The sequence below is a fragment of the Pseudomyrmex gracilis genome, unplaced genomic scaffold (genome assembly GCF_002006095.1).
Source record: "Pseudomyrmex gracilis isolate BER0280 unplaced genomic scaffold, ASM200609v1 scaffold_3, whole genome shotgun sequence".
Classification (NCBI taxonomy): Eukaryota; Metazoa; Arthropoda; class Insecta; order Hymenoptera; family Formicidae; genus Pseudomyrmex; species Pseudomyrmex gracilis.
Window position 1 is genome coordinate 1,037,297 of NW_018020587.1, and position 19,832 is coordinate 1,057,128.

At 37.1% G+C, this 19,832-nt stretch overlaps 2 protein-coding genes across 5 annotated transcripts; one reads left to right on the forward strand and one right to left on the reverse strand.

Moving 5' to 3' along the window:
* The first annotated feature begins 5,524 nt into the window (after window positions 1–5,524).
* LOC109854996 (protein MCM10 homolog) lies at window positions 5,525–12,564 on the forward strand. The gene is made up of 2 exons (XM_020428716.1): window positions 5,525–5,751; window positions 6,136–12,564. Exon 2 carries the CDS (start codon window positions 6,148–6,150, stop codon window positions 8,353–8,355), a length of 2,208 nt encoding a protein of 735 aa, XP_020284305.1. The 5' UTR covers window positions 5,525–5,751; window positions 6,136–6,147; the 3' UTR covers window positions 8,356–12,564.
* LOC109855001 (eukaryotic peptide chain release factor subunit 1) lies at window positions 11,822–19,441 on the reverse strand. Of its 4 annotated transcripts, XR_002250259.1 has the most exons (12): window positions 19,191–19,441; window positions 18,595–18,892; window positions 18,082–18,257; window positions 17,762–17,889; window positions 17,534–17,684; window positions 17,225–17,415; window positions 17,004–17,133; window positions 16,701–16,921; window positions 16,433–16,580; window positions 15,855–15,967; window positions 13,567–13,583; window positions 13,009–13,089 (listed from the first exon to the last, which is right to left on the reverse strand). XR_002250259.1 is itself a non-coding variant. In XM_020428753.1 (11 exons), exons 2-10 carry the CDS (start codon window positions 18,678–18,680, stop codon window positions 15,888–15,890), a joined length of 1,311 nt encoding a protein of 436 aa, XP_020284342.1. In that variant the 5' UTR covers window positions 18,681–18,892; window positions 19,191–19,441; the 3' UTR covers window positions 13,008–13,089; window positions 15,855–15,887. The 4 variants fall into 4 exon arrangements, 3 of the variants coding, with proteins under 3 accessions (XP_020284320.1, XP_020284330.1, XP_020284342.1); XM_020428753.1 differs by lacking the exon at window positions 13,567–13,583 and having other exon boundaries at window positions 13,008–13,089; XM_020428731.1 differs by lacking the exons at window positions 13,567–13,583; window positions 15,855–15,967 and having other exon boundaries at window positions 11,822–13,089; window positions 19,191–19,438.
* Window positions 19,442–19,832: the final 391 nt, after the last annotated feature.

Below are 19,832 nucleotides of genomic sequence, written 5' to 3' on the forward strand. Positions count from 1 at the left end.
ACGAGCGTGTACGGCCTCTGTTGCGCGTTTATGCGCCTGCGAGCGGCATGTATGTACGTGTACGCCTGGCCTGCAGGTGTTGTTCCCACGCGTCTATTTTAGAGCAATCGATACACCAGCAGCGTGCCCGCCGCGAAGGAGGAGCAGGAAAGCACTTGGTGAACGTGATTGACGAACGGATGCGAAGGCAATATTCCTCATCTATCGGTGAACAGTAGCGGCCCATGCGCCGGATGGTGATACGAGCGCGCCGACGATGACGATGACGACGATGATCTGGCCAACGAACTGAACGTGCCTGCTCGACTGCACGTTACAACGAGGAAAAGGGCAACGGCAACGGCGAGGATGACGATGACAACGAGGTTGTGCGAGGCGTAGCGATGCGACTTGCCACGCACCGGGTGGTTGGCACGTAGCAACGCTCCGAAGTGCCAGCGACGCTCGTAGGTACCAGCGACGATCGGATACGGCTGGCAGACTACGGAGTCCAACTTGTCGTACTCCACCTCCTGCTCCTCTCTCCCTCTCTCTCTCGACACGGTTTTCTGTCTTTCGGTCACTTTATCAGTGCGCCCCGTACGGTGCGCACACACGATCGCGGTTCGTAGCGAGTTTCATGCGCGAGCGCGAACGTGTTGTAACAACGATGCCGGTGTGTCACGGGTGACGGATGATATCTTCTTCTTCAGGAGCGCGAGAGCTCCACTTGTAAGGAACGATGGTAAATCGGGGGGAAGAGAAGGGAGAATCAGGGCGATGTTTCGGTTAACGAAAAGCGCGCAACGTAATCGAAACGTGAATGAACACACCACCGCGTCCAGGTGTCAAGGCAAGTTAAAGAGTGACAGAATAATAAGAATTTTGTTACGTGAGCGCTGCGCGACACAACTGGTACGCAGGTTGCCGACAGACTGACGGAGCGTGAACGAGCGCGATGGCGGTGAGGGACAGGAGGTGAGGATAGGGTGGGGGTGGCCCGCGGGCCACTGGGTCGGGGTAGGTGAGTGGGTGGTAAGCAGAGGTAGTGAGAAGGGAAAGGGGTTCGGATCGAGCGTCTGTGCGACGGTGGTACGAGAGAGGGGACAGTTTGCTCGCGATTCAGATGAGGCAGACAGGGGGGTAAGAGGCGTGCCCCTGAAGGGGTACTAGCCGCGGCGCTTCTCCCTCAACTTCTCTCTCTTCTCTCTCTCTTTCTCTTTCTTTCTTCTTCCCTCATTCGCCGCCGGAAAAGGCGACGAGAAAGCGAAGCTGCACTTCGACGAAGGGATGACCGTCGGTTGCGAGGGGAAACGCGTGACGATAGGGGTGCGTTAGGGTCTTCCGCACGTGCTCTTGGATCATCTTCGAGGAAAAAAAAGACATTGTTTCGGGACGTGTTGAAATTCGAGCGTGTCTCGAGAAAGTGGAAGTGCTCTTCGCGTAATGATAGCGATAACACACAATAATAAAAGTAGAATATGTTATAAATACATATTAAACTATACTTGAAAGGGCAGATTCGTTAAAATTAAATTTTGAAATTTTTACCTGATGAATATCTTACATAACTAATAAAAAAATTCTCTTTATCCGTGACTTGTTATATCTTCTTACTTATTCTTACAGAAAAACAACTATTCGAATTTTTAATAACAAACAAGTTAAAGTACTCTTATTTAAAAATTATGAACTTACGACTTTAAAAATAAAAACCATAGGTAATAACTTTGACTATTGCGAGAGCACACACACATCATAATTTACATTTGAAAAACGAAATAGGTTTTCTTCAGAAGTTTCTGAACATTTATAATGACGAGCGCCTTCGTTACATACTGTTACAACAAACTGTATTATAACAAAATAGCCGTATATATAATTATTGAAGTTATATTATTAAAATAAGTTGCAACAAAGAGGTCAAGGGAGAGAAGATGCGCCTCGGAGGGAAATCCCTTCGCCGTGTTTGCTACAAAAGGCGACTGAAAGCAAAGTGTAACAAAGGAATAGTGTCTGCTGTCGACAAAAACAATGGCTAATGCTGAAGATGCGCATTGAAGTATAAAACACGCGAAGTCTATCTCTGAAAAAACTGTGTGTTAAAGTAAGTGCTACAAGTTATATTGAAATCTACATGTAGGTAAAAAATGTACACATATACGGATTTTTTCTCACTTATAGAGATATTCAATTTTTTTCTCGAGTTCTTTTCTGCTTCTTTCTAACTGACATTTTCTATGTGTAACGCGATTTTATATTCGCAGGGAATATTAAATTTAAACAATATGACGTTACGTGTGCAGTGTACGTAAAAATAGAATTTGTTCAGATCGCGGAAAATTCCGGATTCGTGCGCACGCGAAGGAGCTATATAATTCGCGTGGATGCTCCAAGAAGCAAATTGCGAGGTGTAACGATGCGTCGAAGGTAACGGCGTATGTACTTTCTTCCGAAGCGCATCGCGCGCGCGTTATGCGCTCGACGGCGTCTCGCGTCTCAGATCGTTCTTTCTGTTTCTCTTTTGAACGAGTCGGCAAGTAGCACGAGCCGCGCGCGCGTAGCTCCGTTCTACACGAGGAACTCCGTGACTACACGCTTTCCCCCGTGTAACTAACAGGTGGAAGCCGCTCGGAACGCGCAGCTTTTCTCGAGATTAGCAGGTGGAGGATACCGTGTCGCAGATGATTCAGAAACAAGTTCACGCGTAGAAGAGAAGAGAGAGACGGGGAGAGGACAGATGGACGCGATACGTGAGCTGCTTTTGTTCCGACTACTTCCAGAATTATGATACGACGGCGTCCTGAACTTCCGTCGCACGAGAGCGAACAACGCGACCAGGAAGATTCTTGCGCGTTTGCGCGCGAACACCGAGACAAAGAAAACCATGTTTTGCGCGAGATATGTTTTTTTTTTTTTTTTTTTTTTTTTTTTTTTTTTTTTTTATAACGGCTTATATAAAATGACTATAAATATCGTGTTGAGACAATGCGAGAAGAATTGCATTCGTCGTCGATCGAAACAAGAGATTTCTCGTTTCTCAATGCGCAATAACTTATGCGCTACCAAAGAAGTCCGAAAGTCTCGATTTGGGAATTTTCATGAAACGTCGGATTTGTACAAACGTTGCAAATATTTTGGAAAAATACGGTGATTTTTTTTTCAGCGAATATTCTGTCTCTGCCATTTTTTTCACGGTCAACGTAACGCGAAACAGAACGACATGTTCGCCTATTATCGGCAATATCGCTATTGGCGAAATCTGTTTCTCACGGTTGCATGTAAACTGACTGAAATTCTGTGAAAAACCTATTACGAGAGAGAAAAAAACTCGAGTCGCGTGGTCTATTACTACCAGACATGTAAAGCGGCCACGGTTGCATGTTCTGCGTGTTCGAGTTGTGCGCGATGTATAAACCGTAGCACACAGCGCAAGTAGACTCTCTATTATTGATGGTTTATTGCTCGAATCGACCGATGGTACCGCGCGAGCACCGAGCGTAGTGTGTGCATCGGCACACATGCGCCGGTCGATCGGCGAAAATATGCAGAATTATTTATTCGCCACGCGCAATTATTTCTTTATCCTTGGCCGGAACTATTGCGTCGTGTTTACTATTTCATGAGGAATTAGATCTGCGCCAAAGTCAAGTCTCCGTGTTTTCGCGCAAGGGTTAGTTTCGCATAAAATTTTGATAAAAACCTGAGCGCGCACAAATTTTAAAACAAAATTGATTATTATTCTGACACACTTTCATCATATGTATTTTTTCTATTTTCGCCCTTACTTTTATTCTTAATTTTCTACTTGCAAAGTTTTTTTAATCTTATTACGTGTACTATTAACATTTGTCATACGACGAATGAATTTAATTTGTAGATAAAAAAAATATAAAGAAATCGTTTTAAACAAATACAAAAAAGTGAAATTTTTTTTAAAACTAATAAGAACACCTTAATGATAAAATAAAAATTATGACATCGATTTTAATTATAAATCCGCAAACGGAAATTACGTCACGCCGTTGGGAATTAACGTATTAGATTTCTCCGCGAGGGGCTTCTGATTGAGCGCTTCGGGAACGTATTTTCGATAGCCCCGGTCTCTTGCACATGTCCCATCCACGAGAAGTGCTTTGGATGCGAACTGACTGCTTGAGTTAGTCCGACTGCAACATCCATTTTGAATATTTTACAAGATGAGACTGGTCGATTTCTGTGCTTGCAGTAAGTGCGGCTACCTTGCCGCACGAAAATCGTTAGCCGGTGTATATAAATATAACAGTGACGCGATTCAAGCATTTCTCTTAATCCAGAACAAAGAGTCGTTGACCTTTCTTCAAAACATATTATATTACATGGTGTTTTCTTTTGCTCTCCTTGCGTAAAAATAAAATTTTTTTTGCCTCAACATTTGGAAAAAATTATCTCGTTAAAGATTTGTGTCATTAAATTTGAAGTTTGAGATCTTCTTTGAAACACCCTCTATATGACAGACGTGTGTCTTGATTACATCACATTAGACCGTATTACAATGAATCAGCAAACGTGCGACGATTTGGCGACAACTGCGCAAATAATTTGTATTACGAGTAGTCATGATTGCTTGAAACAATCGTCGACTTCCTGTGTTATTTGAGTTATTTTTTTAAGAAAAATATTCCACAGTTCACTCGTGAGAGTTAGCGCGATGTGTGAACTTAATGTAACACGGCATTTTTTGTAATCTCTACTGGGTGTATTTTTCGCGAAACACGATAGATGAGCCGTGTGTTTATTATTAGAGATTATATTGTCAAGTATTACATTTAAATAAAAATGGTAATAAATCGCCTTATCACACATTTGTGTGTATAACATAAAAAGTGTGTCAATTATATCGATTTGGAAAATTCATGCGAGATTGTGATAAAAAATATAACATTTTCAATATATAAATAAACGTCTGCGTTATTTAATGAAACACAATGATCATATTGTTTAATCATAAAAATAAACAAAATGCAAGCAGTGTTCTGGACAGAGGAAGAGAGAGAGAGAGAGAGAAAGAGTCAACGAGCGAGCAAGAAAAAGAGAGAAAGAGAGAGAGAACATAAATTTTTATGCATGAAAGAATTGACAATAAATAATGAAATTCTACATATTCTAAGATGATAATGTTGCAACTTACGCTCTGCAGAACGCTAATAAAGGACTGAACTACACTGATCACGTCGATGTTGCCGGTTGCACAGAAATAGCTCGTTAGTGCGTGACACAAATATGAACGTTGAACCGTGATAAATTGCACACACTGTTAAATACACTACAACGTATTTACTAACAATTGTTGGCACTTTCACACGGTAATAATCACGAGAAACGCGGTACGATTCAAGCAAAAACTTCCGCAAGTCGCCGTAAAGATTCACGAAACTGTCCGTGATTCAAAACTCTCGAGTTCAAGATGGCTCCCGAATCGAAATTCGAGTGTATCGAGGATCGATATATCGAAAGTCGAAGTCGACATCGATTTGCGAGAATCGAGGATACTCGCGGTTTTATTGCTTCTCCCCTCTACTGTGAAAAATTGGCGGGTAAAGCATCTGACGTGATGCCACATGTGCGTGACAAGCTGTGTACTGTATAGTTGTATACGTATGCAGGAAATTGTTTTTCTTTGAAAATCATTGTATGACGTGTGAATATTTGTAATTCGAACATGTTTGTGCACAGGCGATTCTTGTGACATTAATAAACGATATTTCTGTCATTAGTCTGCGATAATAACACGTGAGTATGCAAGGTTAGATTTGGTTGATATTTGTGTGTGTCAGCTCTGAATAATTTGTAACGTCTTTAAATAAAATTTTGAAAACTTCAACTTTTTCGTAAAATCTTAAAAATTGGAGACAACAATATTTTGTTTTATATGCGTTTAGAAAAGTAAAGTTTTATGTCAATTGTAATATATTAATACAACTAAAATAAATATTTTATATATAAAACACACAGAATAAAAATTTACAGAAACTTCATTAGATTGTTGCACGAAGCCATGAATGTTTAATGAGGTTTTTGTTCTGTGTGTGGATATATTTTTTTACTTAGCAAGTTTTATATTAAAAACTTGCAACTTGTCATATGCAGGTTAATAAGACGCAGATTTCATTCCAGGATTTGAAAAATATGGAGAACGAAGATAGCGATTGTGATTTAGATATCTTGAATAATCTCATATCAAATAGCAATGAAGAAATTGAACAATCTGAGCAGCTTCAGCAGTTTGAATCAGAACAGACTAAATTGTCTGATCCAAAGAAAACTTTAACAGAATTGCAATTTAGTTTCTTAGATTCTACACCCAGTAACATACACACTGAAACCAAACCGACTGATGAGAAAACCAGCAGTGAGATTTATGATGACAAGCTGGATTCATCAGATGATGAAGACAGGCGTTATTTTGAAGAACAAAAGTATTCTAATTATGGACGTGAGATAAAACAGTTGTTAAAAGAATGTTCCTCACAAAAGACTGAACGTTCTGCAAACTTAAAATCTGAGAACAATAAGACTTTTAATTTTAATGATAAGAATAAAACTTTTGATTTCAATAACGCGATTAAAAGTAGCAATAACGGCGGTGTAACAAAGGATGTATATAGCGATCCCTTTTTCGGAATAAGAATAGTTAGTCCTCTTATATCGTCTGCCGAATTGAAAGACCGTATGCAAGGTAAAATAGCTGTGACTGTATCAAGAATAAAGAGCCACCTTATTTCTGATAATGTGAACAATGACTGGGTGATCGCCGGTGTATTAATTAACAAATCCGCCACAAAAACCTCGCAGAAAGGAACCTCCTACTGCATTTGGAAAATAAGCGATTTGTCGGATGATTTGAAGACTGTTTCTATTTTTCTATTCAGTAACGCTTACAAACAATTGTGGAAAACGATTATCGGCAGTGTAATAGGTATCCTCAATCCGAATGTACTCGAAAGCAAAGACAATATCGATCAAGCGACACTGTCGATCGATAATCCTCAGAAGATGATGATACTTGGAACGTCGAAAGATATGGGCAAGTGCAAGTCAGTTAAGAAGAACGGCGATTCTTGCACCGCTATCGTAAATTTAAGTCGTTGCGAGTACTGCGTCTATCACGTGAAGCAAGAGTACAAAAAGTGTGCTCGACGCGCGGACCTGCAATCGAGTAACACCGGGTACAGATTCACAGGAGATACGATGAAACGCATGAACAAACAAGACGCGATGCGACAACCTAACGGAATGGCATCGTTCGTGCCCGTATTTGCCAAACCGAACGCGAAGCTGAATGAGAAAGACCGCTTGCGTCTGGAATTGTTGTCCGAGACTGCTTCGAGTAAGAGTAAAGAGAAAAGTGAGGCAAAACCGGAATTTGATAATACGGATGTTAAGAAAAAGGCTGTGATTGTCGAACTGACTAACAAGCAGTCGAGGAAGGACTTTGAACGGCTCAACAAATTGAGGGGCTGGCAACCCTCTAAGCAGGTAATGATCCAATCAACACCTAATGGAACAGTTCTGTGTTCCAACCCGGTACAACCCAAGGAAAGTAGTAACTCTACACCGATCAAACCTAAGATCGGTGTCGCGAATAAAAAGGTCAGTCTGGCTTCTTTGTCTTCAAGACCGCAACTGGGAGTGGGATGTAGTCAAGGTACAATAGATTTTTCCGAGCCGATCACCAAGCAGCACATACGTGCCGCCAAAATGAACGCGATCAAATGGGTGCAGGAGAACGGGAAGATTAAAGCAAAAAGTCCTAATCAAATCGACAAGAGCTCGAGAGAGAAGTTGGAGAAGAATGCGAAGCGTCCGAGAGAGAATAACGAGCAGGAGGAACGGGACGCGAAGAAAACAAAAATAAGTGACAAGTTCAAAGAAATGATGGAAGCAAAGTCCTCGCATACGGATCTGATTGAGAAATCGTATGACGAGGAGCAAGAGAAGTACTTCAACAAGTTAGAGGCGAAGGAAAAAATGGAAGAGAAGATGATGACTACTTACAAGGTCGATTGTAAAGCCGTAAGGTGTACAATATGTAAATATACGGCGTTCTCGGCGTCGGACGTGTGCAAGGAGCAAAGACACCCGATACGCGTGATTGACGCCGTCAAGAGATTCTTCAAGTGTGCTGATTGCGGCAATCGAACCGTCAGTCTGGATCGTATACCATCGTACAGTTGCGGGAAGTGCAACAGCTCGAATTGGGCTAGAGCACCTATGATGGACGAGAAAAAGACTGCCATCGCCGCAGAAACTTTGTCCATACGTGGCGCAGAAGAGAAGTTTTTGGGTTCAGTGGTAAGAGACGCTAATCTCAACCTTCTCGTTCCGGACGAATGAACGAGAATGATTCGATTGTCAACATAGTGTGTTGTTATTGAAGAACTGCCATAAATATATCAATATGGATCTATAAAAAGTCTAGAGAGAAATTATGAAATAATTACATAGACCTGTGAATTTAAATCGTTTTGAATTTGTTTCGAAGTGCTCTTTTGCTTTCTCCTTTAAATTGTACGGACGTTCTTGAGGTCAATTTTGAATTCCAGAAAAGGACTACTTAAAATATTATTACATTCTGTCTCTCAAACAAATTTCACAGGCCTGTGTTATGAAATAAAACAAAGTCAATTATTGTAAATAGAATAGCGGTTAGCGGAACTCTAGCCATCTGAATAAATGTTCAAAGTATTAAATTTTTTTATCTAAAAATGAAGAGAGCAACAAAAATTTTGTTATCCACGAGCTCAATATTTCTAACGTATCGCATCTTAAAATCTATAAATGCAAAACATTTTATGTCCTTTTATTTATTGTCATTATTATCAGTTTCCTCTTTTTTCTTCTTTTTTTTCACTTTATGAAATGTACAAATATAAAGAAATCCTCTAAAATTGTATTTCTTGCACATTTCCAAAATGAAATACATCGAATTCTCTCCGTCCGAAATGTACACAGAAACGTTTCCGATACACAACCAGGTACAATTGTATAAAAAACATTATATATCATTTTGACTACGTTCTTCACTAAATTACGTTTGAATTTTACGTTTAGGCTGAGGAGAGTCTTTGCTGCCTTTCTATATTCGATAGGGCCTTGTTTCGTACGAAGATACTTTTCTCATAACAAGAAAAGTACTGTGCTTCGTCTTCCTAAGTGGGATACGAATTGTGTAAAAAGGTGGACATCAGTAAATTTCTAGATATAAAGAATTGCTATTGGGACCCGGAAGCATCGCGTTGACATAAACTATCACAGATCAGCGTTGTTGAACTTTGATACTTACATTTTTGTGTCTAAACAATACATAGATTTAAAGAGCATTTGATTTACAAACTGATCTCTTGTGAGAAGTGTTATGTCAGTGTAACAATTCCGGACTCTCATAACCAACTGTTTGTATGAGAAACATAGATTGTATTTTTTTTTTTTTTCACTCATGTTTACTGTTTAATATCCTATAGTTGTCCAGTTCTATATTCGGCATTTTATATTACGATGACACGTTACTCTTCCTTGTATATAAAAACTTCGAGTAAAATTATGCGCGTGAGAAAAGGAAGATTAGAAATAATGGCTATTCGACGAATTTCACTATAGTATTATTTACGAATAAACCGCTAATTATTGTTTTCCGAGACTTTTTATCTTTCGTGGCACGATAACATCGATTTATCGTATCTTCTGCTATCTTCGGATGTATGTTTAATCGTTAATTTTTAAGAATCTCAAGTCGACGATCTCGTTAAATGAAGTATGGACCAAAACATGTGTTACGAGATATTATACACATGCTTCAATATGAGATAACAATGGCGAAAATAAGCGACACAGTCTTTTTATAGTACATATATGCAATTAATAAATGCAATTATGACAATTTTCAATGGTTGCACCAATTCCCATCACAATTCGAGTTTGGACGATCTAGATTTCTAGTATATTCGTGAGCGTAGGATTTTTACGTTGCTTCTTTGATTTATAAAACATCCCAACGGAATGCGCATAAAAGTGACTCATCGAAAATTGATGCAATTTTATATAAAAAGGCATTGAGGAGTGAAACCGAAGCGGGATTACTACTGAGAATTAATAATCACATCGGTTAGTTACGTACTGCAAACAGACTGCCTCGCTTCTCGATAGAATTGTTTTCGCTAATGTCCTTCATTTTTCATAAATAACGCATGTGCACGTACATGGAATGTTATCATTATTTCAATCTCCCTCTTTGTCACCTGACAAAGCATAGATCTCACAGGAAATGAGCAGCCATACCATAGAAAAACTTCTCTTCCACCAAAGTCAGATTTTATTTTTAAACCTATAGTCAGATTTTATTTTTAAACCATAGGTCTGCATAAGGGAGAAAACTACTTTTTCAAAGCGAAAGAAGCCGAATCTGTTTTTACAAAGCATATTAGTAGTAGCAAAAAAAGTTTGAAACAAAAACAAAAGATACTTTTGCGCACAAAAAGTTTACAGATTATAAAAGCACGTGTTCAAAATCGTGTTGGCAACATGTTCGGTACAGACGTAAGAGAAACGCGTTTAAAAAAATCTAATTTAATATCACTTAAAATATATCAGTTTTGCAAAACCCCCCATTCGTGAATATATTCGGCCTTCTTTTGCGTCTCAAAAAAAAAGTGGCTTTCTCGCTTAGGAATACCGGGCTCCAGCGCAGATGCATTGTGTGCTACACATATACGTAAACGTGAAGCGTCACATAAAATTGTGTCTTGAAAAATCGACCTGAATAAAATTCACAATGATTACATTTTCATATTGCCGTGAATATCGCAATTTACAAAATCTGATGAAGTTTTGGGAGAGGAAAGGGGAACAACCAGTTCCGATTAAGAGATATTTCACTAGCAAAATACATAGGAATAAAATAATCAATGACGAATATGTGTGAGCAGATTATACAACTATGCTTATAGAGATCATAGGCAAGCCATAATCTAAGTACGTCATCGATTCAGTTATTAAAGCAACTCGCATGGACGATATTTCCGTGTATCTTTTACCTTAAGACAAAGATTACAAGGCTTTTCCTATTCTCTCTTTCTTTCTCTCTTTCGCACTTTCTCCTAACATACTCTCTTTCTCTCTCACTTTCATTCATTGATATATTTATCGAGTTCTTAATTTACTATTACTTAAAACTCCTGGATATCCGTTTCGGTCATATTGAATTATAAACGTCAGAAGTGACACATTGTGTGAACTTTTGTCACGCAAGTTACATTCGAGACGATCTAATTTTTACACGTCACTGGAGAATTTTATCAATTTATTCTCTCGCGAATGTTGATGGCAAAACTCACACGATATTTCGCTTCTGTCGTCACAATTCGATAATATTGCAACAGATAGCCAAAAGTTTTAAATCGGATGTTCCGCTAAGCAGAAACGTAGTCGCACCGATGTATAGAAATAAATAGCTATCTAGATTCTCTTCTAATGAGAAGATATCTTCACATATAAAAATTTGAAGAAACGTTAAGCCGGCAATTAACACGAGTGTCTTGAGAGACAATACACAGATACAAATATTTTCGAACCATCATGTTCTGGAATTCGTTGTGCACATATCGCATAGTCGAATATCTCTCGAACGTTCCACTTTGATGAAGTTCTCTTGTTCTCGCCTGCTTTTGTCTCTGCAAGGTGTCAGAATATTACATATCGTAAATAATGTAAATCTATTATTAATTAATGATACGTTGTTTCCGTCGGAAGAATCTCATAATATTCGAGACCTTTGAAGATCCTTTTGTTTTTTCTTTCTTATCTCTCTTTCTTTCTCTCTCTTTCTCTCTCTCTCTCTCTCTCTCTCTCTACACACTCTTTCGTAAAGAATACTTCACCAAAATTGCACGTTACACTCTTTCCACATTTATACATACATTATTTATTACAAAGGCATCGTACGAATAAGCAAAATTAAATTAACAGTGTTAAAATAAATTTCGTAATATTTTCAATAACTGCGGTTTTTTAAATATGTATTGCAGAGAATCATCTTTTCTCTTCATTGTGAAGTGCACTATAACAATGAAAACTTCGATACACTCGCGAAGCGTTTCCTTATGTACAACTTGTGTGAATGTACAAAAATCTAAGAGCCAAGAACCAGCAATGGAGCAATGTAAAATTGCGAGGAATTATCTGCTCTTACGTTTATTTAAGTGTGTATCACTGCATAAGACGGAAATACTTATTTACTCCGTGGATCGTGTACGCGACCTCAACTTATGTCTAAGGCAACGGTGCCGTCTTTTTTTTTTTTTTTTCTTTAAATTGACATCTATTTACAGAACTCGTCTCGTTATCCATATGAATTTTGCAAATCGGTGTAGAATGCACGATACGCAACTGCATGTTTATATTATAATCAGTTTATTATAGCTTTTCTTTCATGATTGTGTCTGAACAAAATAATGCTACAACCGCTATTGTAATTCAAATACTCATTTCTCGTAAAATCTATGATATAAGATGACAAAAATACCAATTTAATATAAAAAAAAAAAAAAATCGTGACCGAATCACCGTACAATATTCGCGCGACATTCGGCAATGTGTACAGCGTGCAATTCAGTTGTTTAAACGAATCCCTATGAATAATTAAAGATCATAAAATCGTAATACAAGGTGGAGAATGTTATAATGAGAGTAGGCAGGTATCAAGCTGGCTTAATAAAGTGTCACAGTCTTCGAATTGCCTTTCCTTTCGTAGACATGGATTGCATCTGGTATGCCCCATATCAGCTGGTGCTCTTCTCTTGTGTGTATCGGTTACGATCTGATTTCCGGTAAACTCTAGAGAGTAATTGCGACGTGCAAGCATCGTGATTAAATTTTGGAAACATGCCCGTTTATGCCTCCCTCTTGTAATATCGAACAAGAGAGAACATACATTCATATTCCTTCTGCTTGCGACGCTAAGAGAATCAAGTGTTTGTTGAGAGTCACGAACTTAGTAGTCGTCCAAATCAAAGCTATCGATCTCGATATCGTCCAGCTGCATACTTTGAAAATCCACTTTGTACCGCAAAATACCTGAAAAACATACGTTTGAGGATACACGTCAGGCGGCAACAACAAAATTATCGCTTAAAAACTTTTTTCGCTAAAAAAACAATATCTTTATATGAAACACATCAAATTACAATAAAAACCAACTATAAAACAAAAATACTATTGAATTATTGACATATAAGCACATGTGTGTAAATAGATAAATATAAATAAAAATAGTTTATGTAGCTTTAATGTGTACTCGAAGAGATGTCTACGTGTCAAATTGAATCAACTTAAAGTTTTTGTATAACAGTATCTTTTCTTAAATAAATCATATGCTCTAATACTTTATATTTTGCGCGCGCGCGCACGTGTAATGACATATGTATTGAAGTATTTTATATATTGTGTTTTAGATATATACTGTTGTATGAGTATTATCTATATCTTTTTAATACTTATAAATGTCAGATTTTAGAATATACTTTGTTTTGTAATAAAGAACAAGTACTATACCTTTCCCAATATGCAAGCTAACAAAAGTAATACACCGATTAATACTTGAAAAGTATCAAATACTATTTTATGATATATATTAAAGAGCACAATTATTTGTAAATATAATAATGAACATAATCATATGATACGTATGCTCATTATCAGAGATAACATTTTTTATTTACTCATAAAACATCTTTCACACTCTTGTAGTTTCAAAAATAAAATATATTATTCAAGTTTCTAAGGCACGTGTTATCTATGATAGTGAACTTCTCTGTGTACATTGCTTATTATTTAACATGCAAATATGTAATTATTGAAATCTATTACACTATCATATCGTTTGCATTATATAAAGCATGGGCAAAGCGCACGTCAAAAAGAAAAATATAAAAAACTGTAATAGAAAAATATCTAATATTTCATTATGTAACATTTATACACACTATAGTATGTAATGTTAAAATTTCTCTTCGCAAATACTATCTTCCTGTTTCAAATATTCACACAATAAGAGTTATGTGATAAGTTGATGTTTACTACAAAAATAAGTGTTTTAAATAATATATATTATAAAATTGAAATATAATATGAATTCTGTATATTATGTAGGAAATAATTTTCTAAAGATAAGAAAGTTATATACTTTTATATCAATAATGCAAATGTGATAACTTTGTTATACTGAATTAATGTAAAAAAAGTCAGAGTTTGCGGACTGTTAAATTCCTCCTTGAAACAAGTGTACATACATGCGCATGACCTAAAAAAACTGTGATTACTAGTATAGTTCAGACTATACAACGTCTATAGCATAGCACAATTGCAATATGTATAAGTAGTAAATTATGATACACATACGTCGTATGTGTGCACAAAATGAAATGAAGGAAATGACGATCAAAATTGCGCCAAAATGTGCAATATAAAAAATTCTACCAAGAAACAAATGAGATATTGTAAGAAATGACATGCGTACAAAAAACATTATAGCATAATAGTAAATAAAAAATATAGTGATTCGTAATAATTGAAAATCAAATATATATACGCACACACTGCACATTTTTTTCATTCACCAAAACTCTCTCTCTCTCTCTTTCTTTTGTATAATTCACATACTCAAGTGATAATTAATTGAATCGAGAATTAATAAATGTGTACGTGAGATGTTACATGTTTATTAAGTAAATCTTAGTCAATGAAACAATTGTTGGATAATCTTCAAAAAACAACAATCTATGTACACATAAATTTAAATAGTTATAGTTTTAGTGATATAATGTGAAAAATTTGTTCATCAATTGTTGTAGCTGAAAGCTCATACATCTAAAAACAAAAGCGTTATTAATTAGTTTTATTCAACACATGTCGCGACTTTTAATATTTGGACTTTTAATGCGTTATCATACGAAAAGATCGAAATTGTGTTACACAAATAAAAATATGACTTTATGTAAATTTGATGTCAGGCAGCATTTATCTTTCCATTGAATCAACCACCTTGTATATCAAATGTTGCAATACCAACTACTTTCTCCAACAGACCAACAACAGCGTACAGATCTAATAACGCGATATAAAAAAATAGAAGACTAGAAAATTTCCACTCATCCCCAAAGAAAGACAGCAAAGATTTTTTTGTGAAAATAATATGTACATCTCGTTTTATAATCGAAATATAAACGAGAACTAAAAAAAGATCTATTACCATTCAAACATTTCGAGAGACACATATGCATATACTACTCAGATCTGTACAGAAGAACCAAACTCTATTCAGTGAGAAACCCAATGGAAGAAACTGTGAACTTTTTTGGACAAATTTATCTTTACATTTAACTTGATAAATATAGTTACTTTTACTTTCTTGTGTTATAAAAAGCGACAACATGTAACATCTCAAAAGGTCTTAAACTTGTAAGGTATTCACTTATGTGCGATTGACTTTATTTTTGTAATTATTAATATCTTATTTATAGGTAAACCGTGTAATATTTATATTCTAGACAGAGAAAAAACTACACAACAATAAAATGTGCAATTTCTTGCTCTCGAAGCTATCAGAAAAGAAAATACTTCAGAAAGCCGCTTTAACTATATACGTTTGAGAGAAGTCAAGATAATTTCAATATATATCTTACATACAACCTAATAAAGTTATGTTTATAGAAATAACATAATACAGAAGATGAAATCCAATGGATAACGCGGCAAATGATAAATTTGTCCAGCATTGCAAGTAATACGCTCTATGATACACGAAATGTAAATGAACGCACGCAAGACAGAGAAAGAGCTACCTGGTCTCGATTTTGAGTAATTCATGGGTGAAATTAGTAATCATCGAGGTCAACATCATCAAGAGGCTCATCGGCCTGCAGTGACTGGAAATCAACTTTGTAGCGGAGAATTCCTATGCACCAACATATATATATATATGTATACTCCATAATTAGTTCGATAGGATTTACTTTCCGTGCAAAAACCTTCTTTTGTATGAGTTAAATCAATCTTATTTCAAGGGCATTCTTTCTACTCATAGAATGCAACTACATCGTGATGTACCAACGTATGTACAAAGTTTCACAGCAAGTCACAAATGTGCATTAAAGACAGCCTATCCATCATTGCTAATTATTATTTTAAGCGTTTCAAATTTTTTGAAGCACAAAAGTCTGTTTAATGTTCTTTCGCAATTCTCTTTTATTTTTTTTTTTTCCCCATTTCGTTTCACTTTTGTATTATTTAAACGTTTCTCTCGGTGCGTAATGACGTTTTGTACATTTTTTAAATTATTTATAATGTAAATTTATAGATATTTTATGACAGAAAGGTAGGATCTTCCTTACGATGATAAATAAGTGAAAAAGTAACTTACCTCCAATGCCACCAAACCCTCTCACAAACTGCGAACCTTCCTGAGACTTGTCTGTGATAATTTCCAAGGTGGCACCGAAACTTTTATAATTATTCGCAAGCCATTCGAGCAAGGGTTGACATTCCACGAGTTCCAGCTCTACCCCGCTCTACAAATAAAACCAAAAAACCACTTAACAATGAAAAATACTTTGCCCTAAGTTAGATTTAAAAAAAATTAAAAAGTTTGTTTTTATTTATATTATAAACAATATAATTTTAATGCTAACCTCCTTATCAGTGAAGTGAGTTTTGTCTTTTTCTTGTTCTGGAGTTAGATGAAGTACTTTTTCCTCCGCATTTGTATGATTTTTGAGGACATAACGTTGAATATCTAAATTTTCCCAACAAATTAAAGTTTCGACACTACCTAATTCCAAAGCTCTTAACGTGTCTTCTACACCGAAACAGTATTTGCCGGTTTCTTGAGATATTTCATCGAAATAACGACCTAGTCAGAAAAATAATTCAATAATACACATTATTAGATACATTTAAATATCAACACTGTAGTTAACAAAGCATCGATTTACCAATTAATTTTTTTTCTTGAATAAATTTTACATTTTGCAACGATTCAGCAGCTAATTCAATAGCCTGGTTAAAACCATTTTCACCACCGTACGACACGTCTACTAATTTTATAACTTTTGCTTGCAATCTCTGAAAGAACACAAATATGTTGCTTTAAATTAAATATACATACACACATACGATTCCTGCTTTGATAAAAACAAAGAATAATCTTGCTTACTGGATCAAACATGTCAGATTGACTAAGTTCTGTCTTAAAGTCGGCACTACCCGCCAGAATTAATCCAGCAATATTAGGTTTGTCATTAGTGATGTATAATTGAGTAGCGACTTCGGCCACCTTTCGAACATAATTATGTCGTTTTTCCATACGTAATCGGGCAAAACGCAACGCAGACTGACCTCCTCTACCTAAAATTAATCTCCTTTATCATAGCGTGTCCAATAAAAATTGCCTTGCGTTCAGTTTTGGAAAAATCGAAAAGTAATCGACTTTCATTTTTTTTCTTTTTTAGGATACGTCACATACCATGCTTCTTGGGGAGGTCCACAGTAAATTTATGTAATACCTCGCGTGTGTTCCCTTGTAGCGTGCCAAAGAGTGCGCCATTACCATCCATTACTATAAATCCAAATTTGTTGTCATCGGCAAGTAATGCCGTGAGTGCTTCTGTGTGAAACTGCAAGTGCAACATGGTTCACAATAACTGATGACATATACTCACAAGTATAGGCATCATGCAATATATTTGTGTACCTTATTATCACAAAGATATAAAGAAGTATTAATAGGCTTGAAAGGTTCAAAATCGATGTTAACTTTCTTTTCTTTCCCTTCCTCAGTTACAATAGTTCCACAATAAATTACCAGGCCATTTGGAGGCACTATAAAATAAATTAATGTAAATTTCTACATATGTGTTAATTGTATAAATCGATATTACACATAATACATAAATAATTCAAATTTATTTATAGGTTGAGTCTTTTCTTTAATAAGAAGATAAAAATAAAATGAGTTTAAACTAAAGAGAAAAATTTTATATATAGTATACAAGTAAAAAAATATAGTTATACCTTTAGTATATAGTTTTAGCCTATGCTGTACTGATGTGATTGCACCCAAAACAGACAATCTATTTACACGAGATTTTATATTTGATGCTGTGCCGAATTCATCAGCCAGCATCTTGCTTACTCTCGATATTTGGTCCTTCGGAGGTATGATTAAAGAAATCATACTTGTACCATTCCTGAAAAAACAGACTCTTCAGTATTTCCCAACATTACACGAGTATTGCTAAATATTGTGAAAGACTTATCGTGAAGAAAATCTGCTTATATAATTTACTTATCTTATTTGTACAGACAAGAAATCTACTATTCTTTTTACAATATAAATTTTTTATCAAGTTGCAGTATACGTTGCTAACTGTTAATCGCTATTGAAATGACCTTGTATGCGAGGTAAAAGACTCTAGATTGCAAATTGAGCACATGCTTCTTAAAGCCATATGTCTGGGTCATCTGTGTAGTGGTAGCATTTGATAGCACATGGTCGGAACGGGGGCGTCATTGATCTTTACGTACCCTCTGGCCATCTCCAAGCTCTTTATGAGCTTCTTGATTTTCCAGATCTCGACATTGCGGTCGGCGGATGTCTCTTCGTTCGACATCGCTGATGCGCGTGAGGACGCGTGGTCGCGGCGTTACGGTGTGTCCGATTCTGGAAGATTTGTCGCTGCTTGCGCGCGCTCTAGTTTGCCCGATACGGGACGAGGTGACAGGCGGACAATGTGGATCCCACGTAGACGATGGGAAACCGGCCTGTGTGTGACGAATTTTTCTTTCTTTCTCTCTCTTTCTCTCTATCTCTCTCTTTCTCTCTCTGCGAAAATCACGAATCGGAGGATTATCAATAGTCTCACGGAGAAAAAATACCGCACCGAACCAGTTCGCACCGGATTATGTCAACCACGAAGAAACGTGGTCGACATAGCCATGCGACGAGGATGGCCGTGCCGTCTCTCTTTTTCCTTTCTCTCTCTCTCTCTCTCTCTTTCGACGTTCTCGCGTGCGGACACTAAAAAAAAACGCTCTCTCGAGGTTTAATCTCGCGCCGCGCGGCCACGCTTGTCTCTTTCACACACACTCACTTTTTTTGAGAAATCGTTAATCGTGCGTACCCGCAGGCGGCCAATGTGGACGACGTGCAGTGGACAGGTCCTTTTTAGCGGTGACACGGTGAAGACCACGCGGGTGCGAGCTTCGGAATGCACACGTCGGCCATGCGATTAAGCACAGCGGAAACGTCAGTGGACGTGCCGCACACGAGACAAAATGGGAAGCAAAAAGACCTCGAGGCCGCCCAGTCACGTCTACGAACGCGAACGGCCGCAAGTCGCGTTTGCAAGTTCCGCGAATTTGTCTGATTATTGGCTGACGAGAGAGCTAGCGTGTGCCCTCAGTCCAACATTTTGTTCGAAGGTTAGACCTCGTCCACACTGGCCGCTCGTAGCGGGAAAATCCATATACAAATCCCGACAAATAGCAAGTTTGCTAAACTTGAGATTGACTCGTTCTGATTGGTTCAATTAAAATACAAATTTCAGAACGGAATCAAAATTGCGCCACATGCAGCAATGGTTTTTAATAATAAGAGTCTGCAAAAGCTGACGGCAATGTTTTTTTTTTGACTCGAGCAGGTGACTTGTTTCGTTTCTCTCTTTTTACGTCTTGTACTATCGCTCACAATTTTATGTTTCACCTTTCTGCCAGCTAGACGACAGAGGCGCTGTTAATTGCCATTACATTTACATAAAATTATC

Excerpts from the sequence above, each read along its gene's own strand:
- LOC109854996 (XM_020428716.1), top strand. The coding sequence starts at position 6,148 with ATGGAGAACGAAGATAGCGATTGTGATTTAGATATCTTGAATAATCTC.
- LOC109855001 (XM_020428731.1), bottom strand. The coding sequence starts at position 18,680 with ATGTCGAACGAAGAGACATCCGCCGACCGCAATGTCGAGATCTGGAAA. Across the intron at positions 17,685-17,761 it reads TATATCTTTGTGATAATAAG|TTTCACACAGAAGCACTCAC; the intron begins GTACACAAATAT and ends TTGCACTTGCAG. Across the intron at positions 17,134-17,224 it reads AATCTGACATGTTTGATCCA|AGATTGCAAGCAAAAGTTAT; the intron begins GTAAGCAAGATT and ends GTGTTCTTTCAG.